The sequence below is a fragment of the Zalophus californianus genome, chromosome 7, assembly GCF_009762305.2.
Source record: "Zalophus californianus isolate mZalCal1 chromosome 7, mZalCal1.pri.v2, whole genome shotgun sequence".
NCBI classification, from domain to species: domain Eukaryota; kingdom Metazoa; phylum Chordata; class Mammalia; order Carnivora; family Otariidae; genus Zalophus; species Zalophus californianus.
The window spans coordinates 50,638,639-50,664,768 of NC_045601.1; the positions used below are offsets into that span (position 1 = coordinate 50,638,639).

Here is a 26,130-nt window from a genome sequence, read left to right on the forward strand (position 1 = left end):
ACCATGACCAGAGCCAAAACCAAGAGTCAGACCTCAATAGACTGTGCCACCCAGGTGCCCCAAGCTCTTTTAAAAATAGAAATTGAGGGGTGCCTGGGGGGCTCAGTCGTTGGGCATCTGCCTTCGGCTCGGGTCATGATCTCGGGGTCCTGGGATCGAGCCCCGCAACGGGCTCCCTGCTCAGTGGGGAGTCTGCTTCTGTCTCCCGCTCCCCCTGCTTGTATTCCTTCTGTCAAATAAAATCTTTTAAAAAAAAAATTTTTTTTAAGATTTTATTCATTTATTTGAGAGAGGGAATGAGATAGAGAGACCATGAGAGGGGGGAGGGTCAGAGGGAGAACCAGACTCCCCGCCGAGCAGGGAGCCCGATGCGGGACTCGATCCCGGGACTCCAGGATCATGACCTGAGCCGAAGGCAGTCGCTTAACCGACTGAGCCACCCAGGCGCCCCTCAAATAAAATCTTTAAGGAAAAAAAAAGATACCACTACACATCCAGAAGCCACAAAAACATTTGTATGCAAATATTCATAGCAGCTTTATTCATGTTTTCCAAAAATCAGATACCAATGAACAGTGGATAAACTATAGTATATTCATACACAATGGCTCCTACTTGGCAAAAGGAATACATGGTTCCAACCTCTCAAAAATGAAAAAGCACTTTATGAGTATATACCTCATGATTCAATTAAGTTCCAGTGGAGCAGGGTCCCCAGTGGGACCCTATGCTGTGGTGAAAAAAACTGGTTTAAGTAGTTAGCTTGGGGGTGGAAGTAGATTGCTGAGTTGCCTAATTAGGGTTAAATGAACCTTTTGTCCCAATATGGCTGTGGGCTAAAAGTGTATTCACTTTTGAGAACTATAGTTAAGATTTGCATATTTCAACTTTATAAATCTTCCCTAGAAAGATGTGTAGTAGATATGTACCAGAGCAGAACTGAGGATAGTTTAAGGTAGGATATGAAGATTCAATGTGCTATTTTGTTTTACTTTTGTGTATTTGAAGATTCTCCAAGTAAAATGTTTAATTACAAATCTCATCTATTTTCTGGGGTCCTAGCTAATCCCTGCAGAAAGCTGTTACAAAGTCTCTCAAGGTAGAAGGGATGGAATCCAAAGAACAGTTTCCATTTTAACAGGAATAAAAGGGGGTAAGAAAACATCAAGTTTGAAGATGGGGAGTCAGGAATTGGTGAGTTATTTGGCTAGGAAAATGAAAGTAAAGTCCTGTACCTTTCATAGTGTAAATACCACACCTGCAACTATGTGTCTGAATCTCCATCACTTACCTGTTCCTGTAAAAGAACCTGGTGTTGATGGTATTATGCTGTCAACATTTTACTTTTCTAGGATCCATCCTTTTTTCATTCATGTCTTAGAAAAGCCTATTCTACAATAAAGGCTGGAACATTTTACCTTCAAACTTTTGACTTAAATCCAAACTCACAAACGTACTTTTTCTTACTACTTACCTTTCCTCTTTGATATCCAGTACACATATATAACCCAGCTATTTCTTTTAAGCTTCAGTTATGAAGCCACTAACAAAAAAATGCTTAAATCTGAGTATAAATTATTCTCCCAGGAGCTTAAAGATGTCATGTCTTCATGATTATTCTCCCAAATGTTAGGAAATAACCAAATATAAATTTCCTCAAATCACAAAAATTTGTAGATACATTTTTTAAATAGTATACATGACCAAATACTAGACATCAACAGAAAACTTTCTGAATGTCACTGGACAATGAATTAAGCAAACTTTTATTGAAGCTTAAATTGTGGTACAGAAATACATTTCAACTGATTTAAGTCCAACACCATGAAGAGAGAAATAATGGCACCAAGATTTTCCCTCCTCTATCATACACACTAGGATTAATTTCAATTACTATTTAATCTGTAGTTTTAATTTTTCTAGGCTTTATTCCATACAAATTTGTGCAGTTTTTCAATATTAGATAGAAATCTTTATCTATTAGGAGAAAAAAAAAAATCAGACCTCAAGCCAACAAATGTCATCAAATCTACTGGGACACTGTTCAAGAACAAAATCCACTTTGAGCATTGGTCCTCAAAACAGTACCGAAACATTAGGTACTGTGTGCTAATTACAGAATCAAACTTGATCCATTGACTGAAAGTTTCTTCAATGAAACTTTGAATCAACATGCTTAAAATAAAAGTCAAGATTTGTGTTCCAACCACTTGATTTCAAACCAAGTAGATTTTATGTTTAGAAACACTAAAAAAAAGTGTTTCATTTATAAATACGGAAGGAACAAAAACATCACTGCGTCAATCCAGAAAGAAAAAAAATTTTGTGAGGACAAGAATATAAAAAATTTAGTCAACTCTGTTTTCTTAGCTGCTTAATCTCGTATTTGCAAATATAGCTAAAAGATGCCAACTCCTCAAAGCCTGTATTTCTAGTCATTTCCCATTGACCAGTTTGGAATTTTGTCTTATGGATAGCATTCTGCTTCACTGTGTATGTCTGAATAACCTGAACAGTTCTCATTCTGGGAAGTTTCACTTGATGCTATGAAATCATGGTGAAAGGAACACCAGGAAGAGAAACAGTTCAAGTCAGAACACTATCATAATGCATTACAAAGTCAAAGAACTTTAAGTCACAAGATGACAAAGACAAGACTCCATTTTCAACCCAAGTTTTATGGTATATTATGAATGAAAATGATTGGAGATAGCTGCTAAATAAAAGTTAAGGTGAATCATCTGAGCTGACTCATTAAATCCTGTAAATACCTTTATCTTAATTTCCTTGCTAATAAACTTAAGTGATAAAAATTTTTATATAACTACTTATCAAATTACTAAAGGCATGGTACTACTGAGAAGCTAATCTCATTTAATGGGAACACAGAATGGCATAGTTTCTGGAACAGTTCTGCCAGTATACCCTAATATAAATGTGTCTTCCTTGCTAATCAACAACAGGTTTATTTTTGTCACTATCTCCCAAAAGAGCCCATGTCAATATAAAAGGAGGCCAAACTCCCTTGACCTTAAAAAGAAAATTAAGCCCAGGGTCCACTCTCCCTTCCCCCTCCCGGGTGTAAGATTAGTATAAACCCACAGTGTAACAGTGTATTGCTTTATTGAGGTGGGGGTTGGGAGGCAAGACACCATGGTGAGGAACAAAATCAATTAAAGGAAGTACAGTTACAGGAAGCAATAATGTTAAAATAGTGATACACAAAATGGATAACTGCAATCATTTTCTTAAGAGGACTTGACTCATGGAAGATAAACTTTAATTGCTGTTGCAAAAAACATCTGTATGAAGTAGAAACTGGTTTCAGTAATATTAGTAGAGAGTATGTTCTAGAAAGTGGAGGTAACTGGATGTAAAATCCTGGCAGCAATTTAATAGAACAGTCCCAGATGATTAGGCTGAGGCCAACACCTAATGAGGACGAAAGCCTTGTCTGTGGGGAATTTTGGATGATACCTGGAGAAATATTACACTGTGCGTAAACCAAATTGAATTGTTTTCACAAGTGTTGTAAAGTTTCATATAGTAAAAGTTTTTTTCTACATGCACTTCAATTTCACAGCAAGAGTGGCATAGGATACCTAAACACAGAAGAGAGCATTCATGCAAGATATCTAACTCCTTGATATAATAATGCATACAATTCAAAATGATTACACTATCATTACATCTAGGGCTTTCTGCAGCTACAAGGTGGTGGTTATGGAAAGCACGGCCCCCGATATCAATATCTAAAAAGCAGCCACCACCTCCTTCTATGTGTGTTCTCTTTTTGCGTTTTTTCTTCATTTTTATTAATCAACTCTGCTGTTGTTGCTGCTTCTTAGCAAAACTGGTAAAAACAAAATTGTAATCATTGAACATAGCGCTCTGGCAATCAAGACGTTTAAAGCCTTCAATCTTCTGGGGTGAAGAAAGCACTGTGCGACATTTAGAACTCTGGGGAAAAATTTTAAATAGAGCATTAGTGTTTCAAATCTGAAAAAGTATTTTCAAACAAAAGTCACTTAAAAGTATTTAAGACTACTGTCTGAAGAAACTGTGGCATTTGAATATTTTAGCTGTCCCATGGGTAGATGGAGTGAGACATCTTACATTGTTCCCCCACCTGCCCATCTGTCCACAGGGAAAACAGGACAGAAGGAACCCATCACTTGGGCTAGATAGAAAGCAACAACCAAGTCTAATCAAAGATACAAAGCATCTCCTCTACCAGTAACCTTAACAGTAGTACTTTTAGATATCTGACTGATACCTGCCATCTTAGAATACATTTTATGACACAACTCACTATCCTTATTTCCTGTAAGATTTGGTCAATAATAAAACAAATTACCTGATTTACAAACAGGGTGGTCACAAATTTTCCTGGCTTGAAGACTTCCACAACTTTCCTGATCAGGTCATCATAGGAGGTCTGACTTAAGTTTGTTTCAAAGCTAACATAAGAAAATTCTGGTTCTGGAGTGATGTGAATAGTCCAATAAGTTCCCTTAAAGAAATAGGTTTATGTTAGTAATGGAATGGGGACACTTAAATATTTAGTAATTATTAAGCAAAATATCACTTACATCCGATTTCATTCCATTCATTGAATACCCACAAGGATTGAAAAGTGTGGCATCAATGACAGAACCTGGTATCAGGTCACGAATTCCACTCTCCTGGGAAAAGGGAAAGACTGAATTACATACAAATTTGAAAAATAAACTGAAAATGAGTTAAAATATTTAGTTCCCAAGAATAATCAAGAATCATTCTTGAAACCGCTTACACGAGTGACATCCTTTGCAGTAACACCATCTTTCATGTAGAACTGGTCCATAACTGCTGGGTCAAGCTCACTCATCAGAATTTCCAGGGTTTGATCTGGCTGACTGATTACCCGAGTCTCTGGGAAATCCAAAGTATACAAGTACCTATACAAAAGTAAAAAGTAGTTTCTAAAAATGATAAATGGCAATTTAAAATAAATCCTATAAAGACCAAAAAAAAAAATCCATAAAACTGTGTTCAACATACCAACAGTCAGAATTCATACGTCCCATACAATATGCTGCTCCATCTGTTGAGGGAGGAGAGAATGTAAAGTAAATTTAACACCTCCATTTGGTAGCTTTGCCCCCACCCTTCTAATGGTTAGGGTGTTAGTGCTTGCCTCCTATCAGAAATGTTATCGGTGAAGGGAAGTGAGTTCACAAGTAGGCAGGATGCCCTCCGTCATCCCCTAAATATTTTACTAAAAATATTTTACTGTCATTTAGAGATATACTTCAACTAGTGAGTTACTCTGAGTGCTGAGAAAACCATGGCTCACTCTCCCCTAAGACTCCATTAAGGAATGGAATTTGATCACCCATTTATCTACATTCCCAAGTACGTACAAGTCATTTTATGTAATACATTCTTTCCATATTTTTGTTCCAAAGCCTCACTCAACACAGTAAATTAACTGGGAGATATTTACACTAAATTATACTCAGCACTGATACAGCCTGGTATAATTTCATATTAGTAGATAAGAATAGGATAAAAAAAATCGGACTTTCTTGTCAAATCATGCCTGTGAGGGAGGCGGTGGAAATCTTAAATCATGCCTGGAGTGCTTTTGTGTCAAGTTAGTAAAATCATCCTAGGTTTTCAGCCACATCTACGATATAAGGGTGTTAATTAGATAACCTTTAGTTCCCTGACCTTGAAACTCAAAAAGGAAGGTCTATAAATAAAAGCTCAGTAAATGGAAGAAAATCTTGCCAATGTATTTGAAGTGACATTATGATCTGTGTTTATCATTTTTAAGCCAGCTCAATTCCTGAATAGAAGAATGCCAGGCCAGAGTTTTGTAACACGGACCAGGATCTTAGCATGGGTACGTGAAGGACCATGCATTCTTCTGGATGAGGGAACAACCACTAAGATATAAATTAGAGCAACTGGCTAAACAAAGATGATCTCTCCCTCTGGGAAGTGATCAATTCATTTTCTTTTCCCATCTTTTCGACAGCACTGACCTGACGTGCATGCACACTCTAAAATTTGTCATCAACTTTACTGATATTTTTATCTTAACTATATAATGCATCATAATTGCACTGAAAAGCTTTCACATATATAAAAATATCTCTGAAAGGACAGACCCTCTAAGGAAATGGGTTTCAAGTCTATTTAAACTTACTTGGGAAAATTGCATTAAGAAACTCTATTTCTTCCTGGAAATTCCGGTGTGGGTACCCTTGGTGAGAAGGCTTCATGAAATTCTTACGAGAATAAAAGAAGCTCTGAAAAAGACAGATAACTTTATACGTAGGATTCTATCACCTTTCATAGTCAACTATTTTCTGAATACGTATATCAAAATCAAATCTATAAATATTTTCTCCAATGCAACTTAACATGTTTTTTCCCTTTAAGTGTTTAAAATGTAAGTGGTCTTTTGCTGGCCAATAAAAAAATGAAGGCCACTGTGTCAGAGCAAGATTCCAGACCAAAATGCATGAGGTAGTGTTACACAGAGCAACTTCAAGTTGTGGAGAAGAATCTCAAGAAAGCCTTAGGAATGCAAATCACTACTGTGAGTTTCTGGAAACTAAAAAATACCCATTCTACTCATGATGGGTCACAACTGTAGAAACAAGGTACATTATTTCTGGAGCAGTAATTTCAGATCTGAGCTTTTAAATAGGCATGGAAGCAACAATCTGAGAACATGTGTACATTCAGTTTCAAGAGTCAGTGATTACCTACCACAACTAAGCATTAAACACACAAATTTATTTACTAGGCATATGCATAACACAGAGCCCTAATGTTTGCCTGGAAAAAAAAAGGATTAAATGTTTGATTACTTACTTGAATCGAATCAAACCCACTGTAATCCCTAGCAAGTTTCAACAGGGGAACCAGTGCTTTCAGCAAGAGGGTGGTACCACATGTCTTCAAAATGAAACGTCTCTTGGAGACAAACATGCTACTCTCACTGCATTTGAAAAAAGTCACAAGGTTATAATGTTTCTGTATTACTGAGATGCAATTAATCTATTACTAGATTATTTACCATGTATAATTTGGCTATTAACCCCCATCTACTTCTAAACTTTCCTCCTCACCTCACCTACCTTAATGAAGTCATACTTTACTTCAGCTTGTACCAACCACTCTCACATGTATTTCTGTAAACATCTCATTACTTCTTTTACTAGATAATAAAGTCCATGAGGAAAGGAATTTATTTTTACTCACCATTATATTCCTAGGGCCTGACACATAAGCATTCAATAAACATCTGTATATGCCAAACATAAGCTTAGTAAAAACCAGGCACCTTATGCACCTTGTTCAATCCAGTAACCACAAGGTCCATTATAATACATAAGAAACTAATGTTTTTATTGGGGCACCTGGGTGGCTCATTCGGTTAAGTACCTGCCTTCTGCTCAGGTCATGATCTCAGGGTGCTGGGACCGAGCCATATGTCTGGCTCCCTGCTCGGCAGGGAGTCTGCTTCTCCCTCTCCCCCCACCCCTGTTTGGGCTCTCTCTCAGATAAATAAAATTAAAAAAGAAAAGAAAAGAAAAGAAACTAATGTTTTTATTGGATAAATTAGCTTTGTACCTATAAACATGTTGAATGGCTTTCTTCTCCTATATACTGCAAAGGGACACTTAAAGTAAATATTTTATACCATTATTTCTCAAAATAAGGAAAAAATGATTATAGTACTAAGATCCAGAGAACAATTTGCTATTCCCATGTAAAGAATGATTCAGACTAAAATCAGGTAGCAAACAATTGTTTCTGCAGGACTTACCTGAGTACATAAGCTTCCTGCTTGTCAGTTTTTGTCACACTTATGATTGAACATTGCACATCCTTCAGAAGTATGTCCCACTCAGATCTATTATTCAACAACAAAAAAGACGATTAAGTCATAACAGTACTTGCCTACTTGGATAAAAATTATAAAGCTCTTACACTTTGGTGTTCTAACACAATTTACACCATGTATTTTGTATTTGCTGTCACATTTTTGTTCCAGTTTCTGGGTAACATTTAGTTTTATTTCAAAAGCCTATCTATATTGACATATCCACCAAGTAACAAAGAGCAAACTGGAAAACAGGAAATTATAAGCTATTTGCAATTTACTAAGAAAAAACAAATAATGAAATGAGTAAGCCATGCACAGAGATAATTAAAAGGCCCATAAACCAAGGAAAATCATTACCTTTCACCAACAAGCAAGTGAAGAAATTAAGTCAAAACGAGATGTTTGCCTATCAATTTTTTTTTTTTTTTTTTAAGATTTTATTCACTTACTTGACAGAGAGAGAGCATAAGCAGGGAGAGCTGCAGAGGGAGAGGGAGATGCAGGCTCCCCACTGAGCAGAAAGCCTGACACAGGCCTTGATCCCAGGACTCTGGGATCATGATCTAAGCCAAAGGCAGATACTTAACTGACTGAGCCACTCAGGAGCCCCAATGCCTATCAAATTCTTAGATTTTTAATCCTACTGGAGGAATTACAATTTAAAAAGCATCATTTCCTTCACCGATTAGATCGGCAAAAAGATTTAAAGGCCAAACTGTTAGTAAGCTGGAAACTCTTATACTGTTTAGATACTATTTTCTATCAAATTAGCAGCTAATCATAATACCTAGTGGTGTCTAAAGTCTAGAAGCATCAGAAACTTGAAACATGGCTTTTGTTGACAATTCGACTGTCAGTAAGATTTTGGGGGAACATTATGCAACTCTTTAATAGGATAAAAAAAATGCACATTTCAACAAAGTAAAAAGTCTGTAGTACAGGCAATAGACAGCAAAATGGAAGTCAAATGGACATAACTAAAGAAATTGGTTTTGGGGCACCTGGGTGGCTCAGTTGTTAAGCGTCTGCCTTCGGCTCAGGTCATGATCCCAGGGTCCTGGGATCGAGCCCCACATCGGGCTCCCTGCTCGGCGGGGAGTCTGCTTCTCCCTCTCCCACTCCCCCTGCTTGTGTTCCCTCTCACTGTGTCTCTGTCAAATAAATAAATTTAAAAGAAAAAAAAATCTCTAATAAAAAAAAATTGGTTTTAATTTTATCTGATTGAGTCCTAAGAAGTACTTCCTCTTTAGTGTGCCCACTACAAACAGAAATACATAAAACAATTCCACAGGACAAGCTTGTAATTACTGGATTAAAGGCTAGAAATGTTTTTAAGGCTCTTAATGTGACAGATCATTCCTGTAAACCCAAGAAAATGGCATATTATGGTTTTCTTATCCAATTAAGACTCTGTAAAAGAAATCCTCAATAGCACAGCCAGCACACAAAAACAGGTTATGTTTTATTCTTTTGTACTACAAATCAAGCACCGGGCACCTGGCTGGTTCAGCCAGTAGAGCACTGAACACTCAATCTCAGGGTTGTGAATTCAAGTCCCATGTTGGGTATAGAGAGAACTTAAAAAAAAAAAAAAAATCTTAAAAACAAAACCCCACATAGTATCTATCAGTCAATCCTGCTAGCATTTTGTGCCTGTTTCATCATTTTCCAAAAGAAATTATATGACCAATCACAGAAGGCAGTAATTCCTACATTGGGTAAATTAAATTGAACAGTACTGAGACCTACCTGAAAAAACCTAAATGAGTTAGGCTTGCTAATGATTTTAAGATTTTATTTCTTAGAGAGAGAGAGCGAGAGCGCGCGTGTGCACCGAGAACGGGGGGGGGGGGGGGTCAGAAAGAGAAGCAGACTCCCTGCTCAGCAGGGAGGCTGATGTGGGACTCCAGGATCATGACCTGAGCCGAAGGCAGTCGCTTAACCAACTGAGCCACCCAGGCGCCCTAGGCTTGCTAATGATTATAGAACCTATTTGCCTATAACTTTACCAAGGTGTTTTTTAAAATTTATTTTTATTTTTGGGGCACCTGGGTGGGTGGCTCAGTAGGTTAAGTGTCTGCCTTTGGCACAGGTCATGATTCCAGGGGTCCTGGGATCGAGCCCCTCCCTGCTCAGCACGGAGCCTGCTTCTCCCTCTCCAGTTCGCTCCCCCTGCTCTCTGTCAAATAAATAAATCTTTAAAAGATTTAGAGGGGGAGTGGGAGGAGAAGGAGAGAAAGAGAAAGAGGATGAATCTGAAGCAAACTCTCTGCTGAGTGTGGAGCCTGACATAGGGCTCGATCTCACAACCCTGAGCTCATGAACTAAGCCAAAAAAACAAGATGCTTAACCGACTGAACCACCCAGGCGCCCCGCGAAGGAATTTTTTAAAAAAGCTAACAATTAGCTTTCTTTCAAAAAGGTGCCAACAACTGTTTATATAACGAAAAAATACATATTAGACTCGCCATATCTTGGCAGTTTGTTTCAAAATTTTGAAATGGTACAATTTGTTGTTTAAGAAGAAAAAGTTAAAACTGAGACCCAGTTCTGAGCAACACAAACTGATCATTTTAATCCTTTTTTTTAAGATTTTATTTATTTATTTGACAAAGAGAGACACAGCGAAAGAGGGAATACAAGCAGTAGGAGAGGGAGAAGCAGGCTTCCGGCTGCGCAGGGAGCCCGATGTGGGGCTCGATCCCAGGACCTGGAATCATGACCTGAGCCAAAGGCAGACGCTTAACGACTGAGCCACCCAGGCGCCCATTTTAATCCTCTTATTGTAGGTGGCCATGCAATAGCTTGGGCTTTTTTATTTCTAAGGCTCAAAAGTTCACTGATGTTATTATGAACATTTCAGGACCCACTGTAGTTCAATTCCACAAATAATATGCTTTAATGCAAAAAGAAGTAATGGGGCTCTAAGAGAAGCTATTGCTGGGGTGCCTGAGTGGCTCAGTTGGGTTTAGCGACTACCTTCGTTTCAGGTCATGATCCTGGAGTCCCAGGATCAAGGGGAGTCTGCTTCTCCCTCTGAACCTCCCCCCCGCCCCCGCTCGTGCTCTCTCTCTCTCAAATAAATTTACGTACTTGATGGTAAGAATTCAAGCACTGGATACATAGGTAAATAATAAAAATACCCACTATAAGAGGCATTAAGTAAAATTCTGCAGCACAGGGGTCTCTCTTTAGAGCTTATCTAATTCAGATCCTACCTAATAACTCCCCACTAGAATTCAGCACTCTTGCAAATATTCTTTTCCACCCACAGAACACACTACCTCCTCAGTTATATTCACTATTCATACAGACTCTGTCACCCCATTTTATTGAGATAATTGACATCACTGAAAGTTTAAGCATAATGGGTTTGTACTTACACATTTGTGAAATGATTACCACAGAAAGTTTAGTTAGCATCTCACATATACAATAAAAAAAAAGCAAAAAAAGAAAACAAACCTTTCCACTATGAGAAATCTTGGGATTTTCTCTTAATTTTCATGTATCATACAGCAGTGTTAACAGTATATTAAGACTTTTAATAATGCTCTGTGACTTTTTCTTTCTTGAGGGAGAAGCAGGCTCCCCGCATAGCAAGGAGCCTGATGGGGGACTCGATCCCAGTATGCCGGGATCATGACCTGAGCTGAGGGCAGCCGCTTAATTGACTGAGCCACTCAGGCGTCCCTCTTTTTTTTTTTTTTTAAAGATTTTGACAGAGAGAGAGAGCGAGAGCACAAGCAGGGGGAGGGCAGGCAGAGGGAGAAGTAGGCTCCCTGCTGAGCAGAGCCAGATGCAGGACTTGATCCCAGAACCCTGGGATCATGACCCAAGCCGAATGCAGATGCCTAACGACTGAGCCACCCAGGCGTCCCTGCTTTGGTTTTTTATGCATTAATTTATCTTCAAATGTTCCCCCAACTGTTTCCTTTCAACATTTCTTTTGAGTGATTCTTGGCCAAGATTAGGGTACTAAGACTTAGCTAAGTCAGAAAGTCTATACACATGGATGGGGCTTGTTTACTATGGGCCTCTATACAGGGCACTGTGGGGGGTTTCACTGGGCAACTCCCTCCCTATTGTTTGTTTGTTTGTTTGTTTTTTTTAAAGTTCTTTCCTGGGCAGGTCAGATTTATCCAAATATTCCATTCTCTTGCCTGGAGAACATGAAGATTTCTGGTAGGCAAAAGATAAAGGGCTAAGGATCTATCTCATTATGAGCCTTTATTCTTTATTTTCAGTATACTCACTCTACCCCAATAGTACCTCATTTCAGAGAGATCCTTTTTTACTCCCATTGAATAATTATCTAATCTTCAGGTCTCCTGGCATCCCTCTTTTCATCTGACTCAAATTTTATAATATAAAGACAATGAATCAGAAGAGCAGCTGAAATAAAAAAAACACACACCGACAAATATATAGGTAACTAGCTCTATCCCCATTTCCTGTATTTCAGTCACATGGGACTTTTCCACCAACCATTTTCTCCCTAGAAATAGGGCACCATAAATTTATTCACCCAAATCAAGCCACATGAGAGTGTAAGAGAGTATTATAATTATGCTGGACAACAAATGTAAACTTTGTTCTGAGTACCGCTGGAATGGATTTCACCGTACCCTGTCCTCAGCACCTTCTTCTACCTCAAGTCACCTCACTATTCCCACCAGATCAAAGATCTTTTCATGAAAAAGTTTTAATACTCAGAAAGCTTACCAAAGCATTTTATTTGTGTGGCTATTCTGGTATTCATGCAAATCCCACTAGACATTCCATATAGTTAGGGAGTTTGTGTTTTGTTTTTATCTCCAGTGCCTAGCCCAGTTCGTAAGAGATCCTCAATTATTTGTTGAATCTGGCAAAAATTATCCTGATTCAATCTTTTTTTTTTTTTAAAGATTTTATTTATTTATTTGAGAGAGAGAGAGAGAGAGAGAAACAGCATGAGAGGGGAGAAGGTCAGAGGGAGAAGCAGGCTCCCCGCTGAGCCGGGAGCCCGATGCGGGACTCGATCCCGGGACTCCGGGATCATGACCTGAGCCGAAGGCAGTCGCTTAACCAACTGAGCCACCCAGGCGCCCCTATCCTGATTCAATCTTATGGACATTTGGGAAAATAACAGCCTTAAAATAAAAAAAAAAAAAAATTTTATTTATTTGACTGAGAGAGACGGAACACAAGCAGGGGGAGTGGCTGAGGGAGAAGCAGGCTTCCTGCCGAGCAGGGAGCCCCATGTGGGGCTTGATCCCAGCACCCTGGGACCATGATCTGAGCCAGAGGCAGATGCTTAACGACTGAGCCATCCAGGTGCCCCAAAATTTGTTTTTTATTTTTAATTGTAATCTCTATGCCCAAGTGGGGCTCGAACCTACACCCAAGATCAAAAGTCACATGCTCTACCAACCGAGCCAGCCAGGTTCCCCATAAAGCCTTAAAATGTTCAAATCTAAAATTGTTACATACTCCTTTACTGTTTGGGACCTGTGCGACATTTGCTGCCCCCAATCTTTTTTCTGTGTCCAGAATGGATAATTCCTAACCGATCTATCTTCAGGTTCACTTACTCTGTCATCTCCAATCTACTAGAGCCCACCCAGGAAACTTTTTATTCCAGAAATTATTTTCCGGTTGTATTTTTAAGTTCCATCTTCTATTTCTCTAAGATCTTGTCTTTTCCTTTTAAGAATGTTCACATTTCTTATAGAATGGTTATGACAGCTGTCTGTAAAGCTTGATCTGCATCACCTTGAGGTTGTCTTTTTTCTTTGAGGGATGCTGAGAATTTCCCATTCATAAGTTGAGCAATTTATGATCGCATCCTGAACATTTTGGTCATGTTATATAATTTTAAATCTTGTTTAAATCCTATGGAGCATGTTGATTTTTAAAACTGTTTTAGGGGCACCTGGGTGGCTCAGTTGGTTAAGCGACTGCCTTCAGCTCAGGTCATGATCTCAGGGTCCTGGGATCGAGCCCCGCATCGGGCTCCCTGCTCAGCGGGAAGCCTGCTTCTCCCTCTGACCCTCCCCCTGCTTGTGTTCCCTCTCTCGCTGTCTCTCTCTGTCAATTAAATAAATAAATAAAATCTTTAAAAAAAAATAAAACTGTTTTAGCAGGCAATTAAAATGGTTAAGTTCAGGGACACCTGGGTGGCTCAGTTGTTAAGCGTCTGCCTTTGGCTCAGGTCATGATCTCAAGGTCCTGGGATCGAGCCCCACATCGAGCTCCCTGCTCTGCCGGAAGCCTGCTTCTCCCTCTCCCACTCCCCCTGCTTGTGTTCCCTCTCTCACTGTGTCTCTGTCAAATAAATAAAATCTTAAAAAAAAAAAAGGGTTAAGTTCAGTCTTCAAGTTTCTATCCAGCTTCTCTGGGTTATGTTATGGTTTCAGTTTAGTTATGAAAGCCCTTGCCATGGTATTCAAATTTGTCCTGCCTTCATGTCACCCAGTGGCCAGACTGGAACTGGGCGGTGATCTATCAGTTTTCAAAGCCTTTGATATACCGTTTATGATCAGATCTATACAGGAGCAGCTCAGTGGTATTTATATAAACCTTTATGGGATCACTTTCTTCACCTCTCTCCTTCCCATAATCTTGCTGACAACTTCTGGTTTGGGGGGGCCCAATTCTTGGGTTCTCTGGCTAAAAAGCCAAGGCTTTAGTTTGTCCACCTGCAGCAGGCTGCCTGTGACTATCTGTCCCTCTGTGGCCAAATGGGTAGACGACAAAAAGGGAAAAGAGCAATAGGAATAGCCACAATGCTCTTCACTCTTGGGACCACATTCCTCAGGTCAAAAAGGGGGTCTCCCTCCTGCACCTAGAGTGTTAGGCATCTCTCCGGCCACCACAACTGTTACAGGACTGCCTAGGGCAGCCACCACAACTGTTAAAGGACTGCCTAGGGCAGAACACACACAAAAAGCAAAGCAATACAAAAACAGAACAGGGATTTTCCCTACTCTCTCTGACTCAAAGAAGCCGGCTCCCTTTCCTTCTCCGCAGCCCAGAAAAAGACCTCTCTTGAAGTCTTTTTGTCTGCACTTAGTGTGCAGTTACCAGCTTCTGGCAGCTTTTCAGACCACCCCAAGGGATAACCAAAGGAAAACAACAACAACAACAACAACAAAAAAACGGAATCACAGTTGTTTCAGTGGTATTTTGAGTTATGGTTCCCTTCTTCAATTCACCTGCTAACATTTATTTTTCAAAGTCCTCAGCTGTTCCATGCATTCTGCCCAAGGTTTAGTAAACACAAGAGACAGCAGAGTGTGCTTGTTCTATCTTGAGAGAAACCAAAATGCTCTTGCACTCATTCACCATTAGTTAATAAATTTTGCAACCAAACTTCCTCCCCTAAAAGAAACCCTCTAGTATTTTTTCAAAGTCATAGTATGAAAGAATGCAGTTATTTAATACACCAGCTAAATGATGGGGCGCCTGGGTAGCTCAGTCATTAAGCGTCTGCCTTTGGCTCAGTGTCCTGGGATCGAGCCCCGCATCGGGCTCCCTGCTCAGCGGCAAGCCTGCTTCTCCCTCTCCCACTCCCTCTGCTTGTGTTCCCTCTTTTGCTGTCAAATAAATGAAAATAAAATCTTAAAAAAAAAAAAACCAAACAAACCCACATAGCTAAATGATCAACCAAAAAGACCACCTTAGGAGAGCCAACAGGCTCAGAAAAATAGTAAATCAAGGGGCAAGATGTGAGAGAAAACTAAAAAAGCCAATACAATGCTATATATGTATATAAAGAGAAAGGTGAAAAATTAACACCAGAAACAGCTGAGAATTTCAGCAAGTTATTTTATCACATTTCTTCCAGGAAAATAAGCCTCCTTTTGTAAATAAAGCTTTATTGGATCTTAGTCACACACAGATCATGGTTAGTATCCCCCCAAAATAGGATGCTCTTTACTAGTAATAGTACATGGATTAAGTATTAGGTCACCATGCCAGAAAGCAAAACATTAATGGTATATTATATTTGAAGTTTTTTTTTCTTAAGAATCTGTGGTTTAATAAAAACAGAACAAGTTGGAGCATCTACAAGGGAAAAGACACAAGTAAAATGACAGACTTCTAGGTCATCTGATTCAACAAAACCCAAAATGGACAATGGACTACATTTTTTAAATGTTGTATGTAAAAAGAAATGCCATAGGTCAAATGACCTTCAACAAAAGTGCCAAGACTACAAAATTGGGGGAGGGAGCCATCAAACAGTGCTGGGAAAACTGGGTGTCCACACAAAAGAATGAAGTTGGATCCTCACCTTACACCATCTACAAAAATTCATTAATAATAGGTTAAAGACCAAAATTAAGACCTAAACTACAAAAGTTCTAGAAAACATAGGGGTAAGCTTCAGGACACTGGGTCTGGCAATGCTTTCGTGATATGACACAAAAAGCACAGCCAACAAAGGTAAAAGACAGATGGAGCTACATCAAATCTTAACTTTTGCACATCATAGGAAAGTACTCAACAGGAGAAAATACTTGCAAAATCATATAGGTGATAAAAGGTAAATATCCAGATTATGTAAGGAACTTCCCCAAGGGCAAAACCAAATAACCCAACGGGGCACCTAGCTGGCTCAGTCAGTGGAGTGTGGGACTCTTCAAATGGGGTTGTGAGTTCGAGTCCCACATTGGGTACAGAGAACACTTAAAAAAAAAAAAAAGTAACTAAATAAATTAGCCCAATTAAAAAACTGACAAAAGGATTTGAATAGACAGTTCTCCAAAAAGATAAACTGCCAACAAGCATATGCAAAGATGCTCAACATCACTAGTAAGAGAAATGCCAATCAAAACCATGAAATAACACCTCCCATCCATTAGCATGTCTACTCTAAGTTAAAAAAAAAAAAGGAGAACAAGTTTTGGCAAAGATGTGGCGAAATTTTAACATTTGTGCATCATTGCTGTAATGGTATAGCCATTACAGAGAACAGTATGGAAGTTCCTCAAAACCCTAAAGACAGAATTACCATATGACCAATCCAGCAATCCCACTTCTGGGTATATATCCAAAAGAATTCAAAACAAGGTCTGGAGGAGGTATTTGCACACCCATGTTTGTTGTTGTTCACAACTGTCAGGAGATGGAAGCAACTTAAATGTCCATCAAAGGATTACTAAATAAAATGTGATATATACATACAACATGGATGAATCTTGAGGACCTTATGCTATGTGAAATAAGCCAGTTATGGAAGAACAAATACTGTATGATTCCATTTATGAGGTACTATGAAGTTTCTAAAGTAGCCAAAATCCTAAAGGAAGATGTTTGCCAAGGACTCCAGGAAGAGGAAAGGGGAAATGAACGGGTATAGTTTCAGTTTTGAAGAAAAAGTTCTAGACATCAACAGTGTGACTATACTTACAACACTACCCACTTAAATTAAGTCACAATTTTACAAATAAATGTCTGAGGGAACAGAATGCTGCTGGCAGGTGGAGGAAACCTGCCAGAGCAGAGTATCACTCTCATCACCCGATGAGTTGGATCCTAACCTCAGATCCATTAGGTCAGACATGCAGCAAATGGCGCCTAGAAATTTGCATTTGAAAGTCCTCCATGCGAATAAAAACTGGGTTCAGGGTTACCTAGTAATTTACCCAAAAGTCACACTAATCTGTTTTAGAGACTTTCCCCTTACCATACTACATTCAGGCCTCTACACCTTACCCAAGTGTATTAGTCTTTGGGTCAACACCATCCTAAGATAGGAGATCACTTTTTTTTTTTTTTAAAGATTTTATTTATTTATTTGGCAGAGAAAGACACAGCGAGAGAGGGAACACAAGCAGGGGGAGTGGGAGAAGCAGGCTTCCCGCCAAGCAGGGAGCCGGATTGCGGGGCTCCATCCCAGGACCCTGGGATCATGACCTGAGCCGAAGGCAGACGCTTAACGACTGAGCCACCCAGGCGCCCCAGGAGATCACTTTTTAAAAAAAATATTTTATTTATTTGACAGAGACATAGCGAGAGCAGGAACACAAGCAGGGGGAGCAGGAGAGGGAGAAGCAGGTTTCCTGAGCCCCATGTGGGGCTCGATCCCAGAACCCTGGGATCATGACCTGAGCCGAAGGCAGACGCTTAACGACTGAGCCACCCAGGAGATCATTCTTTAGCGAAGCCTAGACTGACCAGAAATTCTGGATATCTTCCCTGAATTAGGGCAGTTAGTTCAAATAACCAGAAAAATAAAAGGCTTCTTCCCCTTTTGTTCAAAGAAATCAACTGAAAATACACTAATTTTAATCACAATGAGTATAATTACTGCTACATTCAGTTATTACTTTCAATGCATACTTCTTTATAAAGAGTGCTTCAGGGATAGCAGTTCAAACTTTTCTGAAACTTCTGTGAAGAATGTAACGAGAAGCTTAATTCAATATGAAGCTTTTCTACTACAAACATTTACACTAAAAGGTTTTGGCAATGGGTTGTAAACCTCTTCAATGTAAAATCACTGATACTGCAATACTGTGCAATGATGTGGTTAAGACAGACAGGAGTTCTGGGAAAGTTAATGTTGAGATGTGATTTACAATCTTTGCAACTGCCCCCAATCCTTTACTAAAAATCAAATTTTATCTTACAAAATTGGAAGGAGAAAAATAGAACATCCCACTAGTCCTAAATGCCTTCAACATGAACACTGTAGATCCTAGTTTTTATGGTTTCACATTAACCGTGCAAAAATAATACACCTCTAACCTTCCCATAGTTAATATTTTATTCTCTTCATGTCCACTACAATTTCCCATCTGAACCCACCTCATTACTAGGAAAATAGCTCAGGGTTATAAACTCAAAAGCAAAAATCTTTCTTCTCAGCAAAATTTCTTATTTTCTAACAGACTTCCTCCCCATAGCTGCCATTTCCTTAACATAAAAGGCTTTTGTTTGGTCCAGCAACCCTAAGACCTTTTAATATATGATCACTGATTTCTGTTCAGATCCTTTCGAGATCTGAAAAACTGCTGGAGAAACTGCAGGTTAAACCTAATATACCACCCCTTTTACATTTCAAATTCAAGTAATGTGTGAATTAGGTCTGTTTTAGAACATATCATCTATTCCTTTTTTCTAATGTACACACTGGACTGCAACTTTTCTTCAACATATTGTTAACCAGTATTCTTCAATCTGAGCCACACAAAGATATTCCATTTTTAAAATTTATTTTTATTTTTTAGTGCCCGATGTGGGCTCGATCTCACAACCCAAGAACAAAAAGGGGTGTCTGGGTGGCTTGGTCAGTTAAGCGACTGACTCCCAGTCTAATTGACTCCCAGTCGATTTCAGCTCAGGTCATGATCTCAGGGTTGTGAGATCTGGCCTGCCTGCTTAATACTCTCTCTCCCCCCAGGGCGCCTGGGTGGTTCAGTGAGTTAAAGTGTCTGACTTCTGCTCCCGTTGCGGTCTCGGAGTCCTGGGGAATCAAACCCTGAGTTGGGCTCCGCACTTGGTGGGGAGTTGGCTTGTCCCTCACCCTCTTACCCAAATAAATAAAATCTTAAAAACAAAAACTCTCCCTCTGTCCCTCCTGCCCCCTCTCTTCCTCTCTCAAAACAACAAAAACTATATAATGTACCCTTTGTCTCCCTCAAGTAAAAAGATTCTCAGTGTTCTGTAATTTGTTCAGACTACAGGTGAGGTAAATTCTTCTAACTGGCCTACAGGAGAGTAGGGAAATGTTTAACAGCGAAGTTCCAGATTGACTTGGAGTTAAAGCTTGGAAAGATGAGCCAATTTTGCTTCAAGTGCACTGTATTCCCTCATACTGTATTAAAAATAAAATTCCAGATGGAATGCAGATCTAAATATGAAAAGCAAAATGAAATTTGGGAGGAAAAAAAGAACATCTTCATTAATCTAAAATGAGCAAAGATATCTTAAATTGGATGCAAAGCTGCTAACCAGAGGCAGCTGGCTGGCTCAGTTGGTAGAGCATCATGAGACTCTTGATCAAGTTCAAGCCCCATGTTGCCTGTATAGGTTACTTAAAAACAAAAAACAAAACAAAAAAACAACCTGCTAACCATTAAAGGGAAAATATTGGTAAGCTGGACTACATTAAAACTATGCACTTCTGGGGCGCCTGGGTGGCTCAATTCGTTAAGCCTCTGCCTTCAGCTCTCAGGTCATGATCCCTGGGTCCTAGGATCGAGCCCCATGTTAGGCTCTCTGCTCAGCGGTGAGTCTGCTCCATCTCTGCAGTGTCCCCCCTACCCCCCATGCTCTCTTCTCTCTCTCAAATAAGTAAAATCTTTCTCTTTTTAAAGATTTTATTTATTTGACAGAGAGAGAGAGATCACAAGCAGGCAGGCAGAGGGAGAGGGAGAGGGAGAGGGAGAAGCAGGCTCCCTGCTGAGCACGGAGCTCGATCCCAGGATGCTGGGATCATGACCTGAGGCGCAGGCAGACGCTTAACCGACTGAGCCACCCAGGCGCCCCTCAAATAAATAAAATCTTAAAAAACAAAAAAACAAAAACACCCCAAAACACAAAACTTACGCACTTCTGCTTCTAAAGCTATTACTAATAGAACAAAAGGGGAAGCCACTGAGGGTGCACGGTATCTGTAATACACATATTAGAATTCATCCACAATATATAAAGAACTCCTACAAATTGAAAAGGCATTCCAAAATAGGCATTTCACAAAAGATACCCAAAAGGTGAATTAAGACATGAAAGGATGCTCAACTCCATTAGTCCGAAGGGAAGTACATACTTTTATACACCCACAATAGCTAAAATTAAAAAGATAATACCAAGTGTTGGATGAAGATATGGAGCAACTAACACCCTCATGCTGGACATATGCACACCTTATGATTTAACAATTCTACTCCTAGATGTTTATTAACAGAAAAGCATACTGTTCACTAAATGACATATTAGTGTTCATAGCAATATATTTGTAATAGCAAACTGTAATCTACTCAAATACCCATTAACAATAGAATGAAAAATTGTGTACACTGACACAAAACGTCAAACATAAGGCTGACCAAAAGAGGCCTTATGTAATGATTCACACTAAATGATTCCATGTTATTTAAAGCTCAAAAACAGGGAAAACTAATCTAGAGTGGTTAGAAGTTGGGAGGAGAGGGTAGGATAGTAACTGGAAAAAAGTACAAGGGGGCATTTTCCCTTAACAACTTTTTTAATGTCTAGCATCTATAGCAAGGCCCTCTTAGGACATTTGTGCCTTCTCACAGTTAATCCTTTCCATGACCTTAGGTTATTATCTGTTTTTTAAACAGTGTAATTTATTTACTTGTTTATTTTAATCCAGTCTGTTAATGTCCTCTATGACTTTAGTTGCATTTTAATAGAATTACTGAGTGGGGGTGTGGAGGCAAGGACTTTCTGGCTTTTATATTTTTATCATTAAATATTCATAAATTTAATGATAAAAATATAATGATGCTATCTAAAACTCTCTACTCGAATAAAAATACATCGAATTGCTAGGACACCCTTTAACATGTAGTCTTTTACACTACAATCTTGACAATTTCTTCCCCAGGCTTGTTTGCTTAAAAAAAGGAGAAAAGGAGGGGCGCCTGGGTGTCCCAGCAGGTTAAACGTCTGCCTTCAGCTTAGATCATGATCTTGGGTCCTGGGATTGAACCCCACGTCCCGTTCCTTGCTCAGCCCAGAGTCCACTTCTCCCTCTGCCCTCCCTGCTCAAGCTCTCTCTGGCTTGCTCTCTCTCAAGTAAATAAAATCTGAAAAAAGGGGGTGTGGTCTTTAAAGACAAACAAAACAACTCCCCCCAGAAGATGATATAATAGAGTGGTTACTGTGTGTCAGTTTCTTAAATACTGTACATATATTAACCCACTTAATCCTCACAATGACCCTATGAAGGTATGTACACTATTGTCTTCATTTTAGAGATGAGGAAATATCAAACAGCTAGCTACTGAATGCTGTCTGAATTCAAATTTAGATATTCCAAGGCAATGTACTTACTTAACCATTTCATGATGCATTACTCTTCTAGATTATAATCCTCCTCTGGAGCCCCTAACACCCAACTCCTCAAAAGACCAGAAGCCAATGATCCCTCTGGCCAGGCCACTGATTTTAGATGATTTACCTAGCATCTACTATTTTTCACGTATTTTTACCTCCTAGTTAATAATCTAACCTGTGCATCCTTGCTTGACATGTCACAGAGAAAAGTTCCTACCAAGGTTGCCAATGGACTTCAGCTAAATGGAAGATTTTTCAGTTCTTCCTTGCTCTACCTCCAACAGCTGAAATGTGATATAAACTCTCAAAATAGTGCTTTAACTAATGTTTAATGTCTATAAAACGCTGTGGCACTACTAACGAACAAAATTGAATATTCTGTCCTTGAAGGTTTAACTTTTGCCATCATTTTAAGAGCCACACCAAGGGAGCAAAACAATTTCAGCAGCCGAAAATACAAAGGAAAAGTAGTGCTCAGACATTTAAAGCAAGCAAGCTACCCTTTATGAGCCTTTCTCCCCCTCTTTGACTCAGGAAACTCAACGAGGAAAGCCCAAGCTTAAATTCTGGTATTTTTGCCTAAGAACTTGGAGGGAGGAAAAACCCTCTTTCCTTTACTAAGAATGTGTGCTTACAAATAAAGCTTCCAAACATTTAAAGAGCAAGAACAAAACAATTTGTTATCCACCTTATACGACTCACCCACTAGTTCTTCACTGACAGGATTTTTCTAACATTATCTAATCACAATGGTTTCATCAGACGCATACCACCACCACCACGGAGTTTTCCCCTTTGTGAAATGGAGGAAATACTAAGCTTCCCCGTATTTGTAAGTAACTGCTTCCTATAGTATAAAATGTTTAAAGCTCAGCCTGGCACGTAGTAAAAGGCTACCTTAGACATCTTAAGTGTCGCACAAAGCTTTAAAAATGAGACCTGTCACATTTTAGCTAACACGACGCTTTCCAGCAGAAGAATCCTTCAAGATAGATATACTGCCTTAAAAGTCCCGGCAGCACGTGTCCGCCTGGATTCCCTTCTCCAGTTGCTTTTTGTCAGGGACGGCAGCGAGCGCAGCCTACATTCCTGAAACGCCCATTGGCCCACACCCTGGGGCCAGGCTCTCTGTCGGGCCCCGGAGCTCATTGGTCGTCGCCTCAATGAGGCAGCCGCGCCGGTTCCTCCGCCGCACCGCCACACTCGCCGCACTTGTGCGCCGAAAAGCAAGGGGCGGCTAGCGGTGTGAGCGCCGCGGAGAAAGGCCCAGCACCTTCGCAACCGCCTGCGCTTTTGCGCTTAGTTTTCCCCAAACCACAAGACCTCTCCTTTTCTGCCCGATCAGCCCAGCCCTCTCGCGTGACTGCCCGGGGTGGGAAGCTGGGGCCCCAGATTCCTTTGCAGGCTTAGGCACTAAAGGTATTATGTCCTGGCTCGGACGGGCCTCTAGCCCGTAAATGCAGTCAAACCTTCCAGCACCCCGCACCTCGCCCGGAACCCGCCGACGCGGTAACAGGTTTCACTCCCAAGGTCAAAAGTCTCGGGGGGCAAGCCAAGGTGGGCTCCGCGGCCGTCTCCCGGGGCCGCCCCGAAAAGGATCTGGTGCAGAGCACGTTAAGGCGGCGGTGGGGCCCAGCCACTGCGACACTGCTCCCGCCCAATCCCCGCCGCCCGGGCGCCACATGCTGCCAGCGCGGACCGCGGGCGGGAGGCCTGCGCGCCAGACCCTCCGTCCGAGACCGGGAGAGCCCCCTCCTCTCGCAGCACGCGGAGAGGAGCCCGGCTTCAGACTCGCTCCCTCCCTCCCCGCTCTCCGAGACGGGCACGCCCAAATTAGCGCCTGACTAAGCCTGTCGAGCCACACCTGCCGGGAGGCAGCCCGCGCGGCCCCAAAACGTCCCCACCCGGGGCCCCGGACCGCCAACTCCGGAGGGGAAAGTCGGACGGCGCGGGCCCACAAACCACCCCCAGTGGCGCCGCCCGCCGCCCCGCACGCCGCGCGGGAGACGTTACCTGAGCACGCGGCGCGCCGGCCTCCTCCCCTCCCCCCGGGCAGCGCCCGGCCCAGCAACGGCGGCGGGAGGAGCCGGCTCGCGCCCCGCGTGGACGCGGCCGCTTCCCCCCCTCCCCCAGCACCGGGGCCCCCTCCACGGCCACCGAAACGAGCCCAGCCCGGAGACCTGCCCCCACCTGAAGGCTGCGAGAACCCGGCCCCCGCCCGTGGCTGATGCCTTCGAAGCGGCGACAGCCCCCAGCACCCACCTGGGGATGGTGCGAAGATCTCCAGATCCTTGGTTTGCGTCGGGCTGCTGCCTGGAGAACCAAACCTCCAGCAGCTTCTCGGTCCCTTCGAAAAAATGTGCAGCTTCCATCACCGTGAGACTAGCGAACAACCAACAACCACAGAAAATCAACTAAATTAAATCTCTTCTCCCGCCGCTGCCGCCGCCGCTGCGGATTGTTCCAGCTGTGTTACTAAAGTTCAGGTTCCTTTTTTTGCTATAATTTTATATTAACTTTTTTTTTAAAAAAAAGGATTAATAAAATTTTCCCGGCTTTTTTTTTTTGTGAGCGAAAGTTGAACGTGAGTCTGTTGGAAATAGAGGCAGATACAGTTCAGTCTCTTGTAGTCCGCTGTTTCCCCGTTAAAGAGAGTAGAGCGAGCGCTAGCTAATGTCGCCGGCCATACTGTGGAAGCGAGGGCGCTGCGTGAGCACCGCATTTATATACCCCATCTACCCCGAAAGGCCAGGAAGTGACGCAGCATCCCGCCCCTGAGGCTCATTGCTGCGGCCGCCTGTCAATCAGCAGCCGCCGAGTTGCGGATGGCTGGCGGCCCGCCTGCCGGGAGCGCGGGGAGCTGCCCGCCGTGCTGCGGTTCGGCTTCGAGCTGTTCCCTGGGCGGGAGACGGCGCTGTGTGGTCCGGCTGGGGATTAGGGACCTGGGGTCGAATGCGGAATGGGTGGGGAGAACGGGAAAGGAGTGAGGAAAGGCTGTGCCGCGCTGCGTTAAACAACTGATTAGCAGAGAACATGGGTGGATCCTTAGGAAGGGTTGGCGGGGTTCGGCGGGGGCGGTGGCCACTGCTGGGATGGCGTGGTGGTTTTGATCCTGTGCAGTTCACCGCGATTGCTGAGGTACTTGGCCGTTCTCTGAAGTGCGTTTCCCCAAGGCGAAAGAAGCCACGCATTAAAACTCAACACTTGTCCGTGACGCACATGTTGCTAAAGGTCGGATTAGAAGGCGCTTTAATTCGGCTCGTGCCTTAGCTGATGTGCGAGTAAACGCAGTTCTCGACCCGTTTACACAATAGCCAGAAGCGTTGTCTCCCTATTTAAAAGAGAAAAGCAACGTGGCGCCCAGCCTTGGAGGGCTCCGTCTCTACCTACCTCCCACCATGTGGCTCGCCAAGCCTTGGAGTTGGCCGAGTGCAGCAGCGGCCGTGAAAACACTGGCAATTCCGTCCTCGATTAGGTCAACTGGTGGGAATTTATTTTGCAAAACTATTTGTAGACACTGGTTTATTAAATATAATCTGAAATTGTTTGATAATTTTTTTCTTTGAATGTTCTCAAACTAATGAACTAGTTGAAAGCCCCCCCCCCCCAATTTACAGTGATATCATCTCACGTGCTTCAGAAGAATTTGGAAATTCATATAACAGGCATTCTGACATATCACTAGTGGTGATTTAAAGAACCATGAATTTAAAAAAAATAACCATAAATTTAATACCTAAGTGATCAATGTGAACTGTAAAATAGTTGGCAAGTCGCAGTTTTCAAACAGTGGCAAAATTGTGGTAACAAAGTTACGACTTTTACTCGGGAATATGGGAGGAAAAAAACCCAGCCTGACATAAAAATTACCATTGTCACGGGTGCCTGGGTGGCTCAGTTGGTTAAGCGACTGCCTTTAGCTCAGGTCATGATCCTGGAGTCCCGGGATCGAGTCCCGCATCGGGCTCCCTGCTCAGCAGGTAGTCTGCTTCTCCCTCTGACCCTCTTCCCTCTCGTGCTCTCTCTCTCTCATTCTCTCCTTCTCTCGAATGAATAAATAAAATCTTTAAAAAAAAAATTACCATTGTCACAACACAAGACTTTTTTCCCTGTCATCCATAGAGAAAGACTTCCCTCAACCGAAAGTGAAATGAGATAATGTTTTAAGCGTGAAAAACCTAGTGAAAAAGACGTGGTTTGAATTTGCACTCTAGATTCCCTCCAGG

At 41.4% G+C, this 26,130-nt stretch overlaps 1 protein-coding gene across 2 annotated transcripts; it reads right to left on the reverse strand.

Annotated features, from left to right (window-relative positions):
- Positions 1 to 1,733: 1,733 nt before the first annotated feature.
- Positions 1,734 to 24,610, reverse strand: AMD1 (adenosylmethionine decarboxylase 1). Of its 2 annotated transcripts, none has more exons than XM_027602853.1 (9): positions 24,167 to 24,610; positions 7,829 to 7,915; positions 6,871 to 6,997; positions 6,197 to 6,299; positions 5,044 to 5,086; positions 4,796 to 4,940; positions 4,593 to 4,685; positions 4,358 to 4,513; positions 1,734 to 3,960 (listed from the first exon to the last, which is right to left on the reverse strand). In XM_027602853.1, the coding sequence occupies exons 1-9, from the start codon at positions 24,274 to 24,276 to the stop codon at positions 3,820 to 3,822; spliced, it is 1,005 nt and encodes a 334-aa protein (XP_027458654.1). In that variant the 5' UTR covers positions 24,277 to 24,610; the 3' UTR covers positions 1,734 to 3,819. The 2 variants fall into 2 exon arrangements, with proteins under 2 accessions (XP_027458654.1, XP_027458655.1); XM_027602854.1 differs by lacking the exon at positions 24,167 to 24,610 and adding an exon at positions 23,769 to 23,788 and having other exon boundaries at positions 3,113 to 3,960.
- Positions 24,611 to 26,130: the final 1,520 nt, after the last annotated feature.

Bases quoted from the DNA above. Each gene is read 5' to 3' on its own strand.
- AMD1 (XM_027602853.1), bottom strand. From the start codon at position 24,276: ATGGAAGCTGCACATTTTTTCGAAGGGACCGAGAAGCTGCTGGAGGTT. The intron at 5,087-6,196 runs GTAAGTTTAAAT...CTCCCTCAACAG, and splicing joins TCTTAATGCAATTTTCCCAA to ATGGAGCAGCATATTGTATG. The intron at 3,961-4,357 runs GTAATTTGTTTT...ATTTTTCCCCAG, and splicing joins CCACCCTGTTTGTAAATCAG to AGTTCTAAATGTCGCACAGT.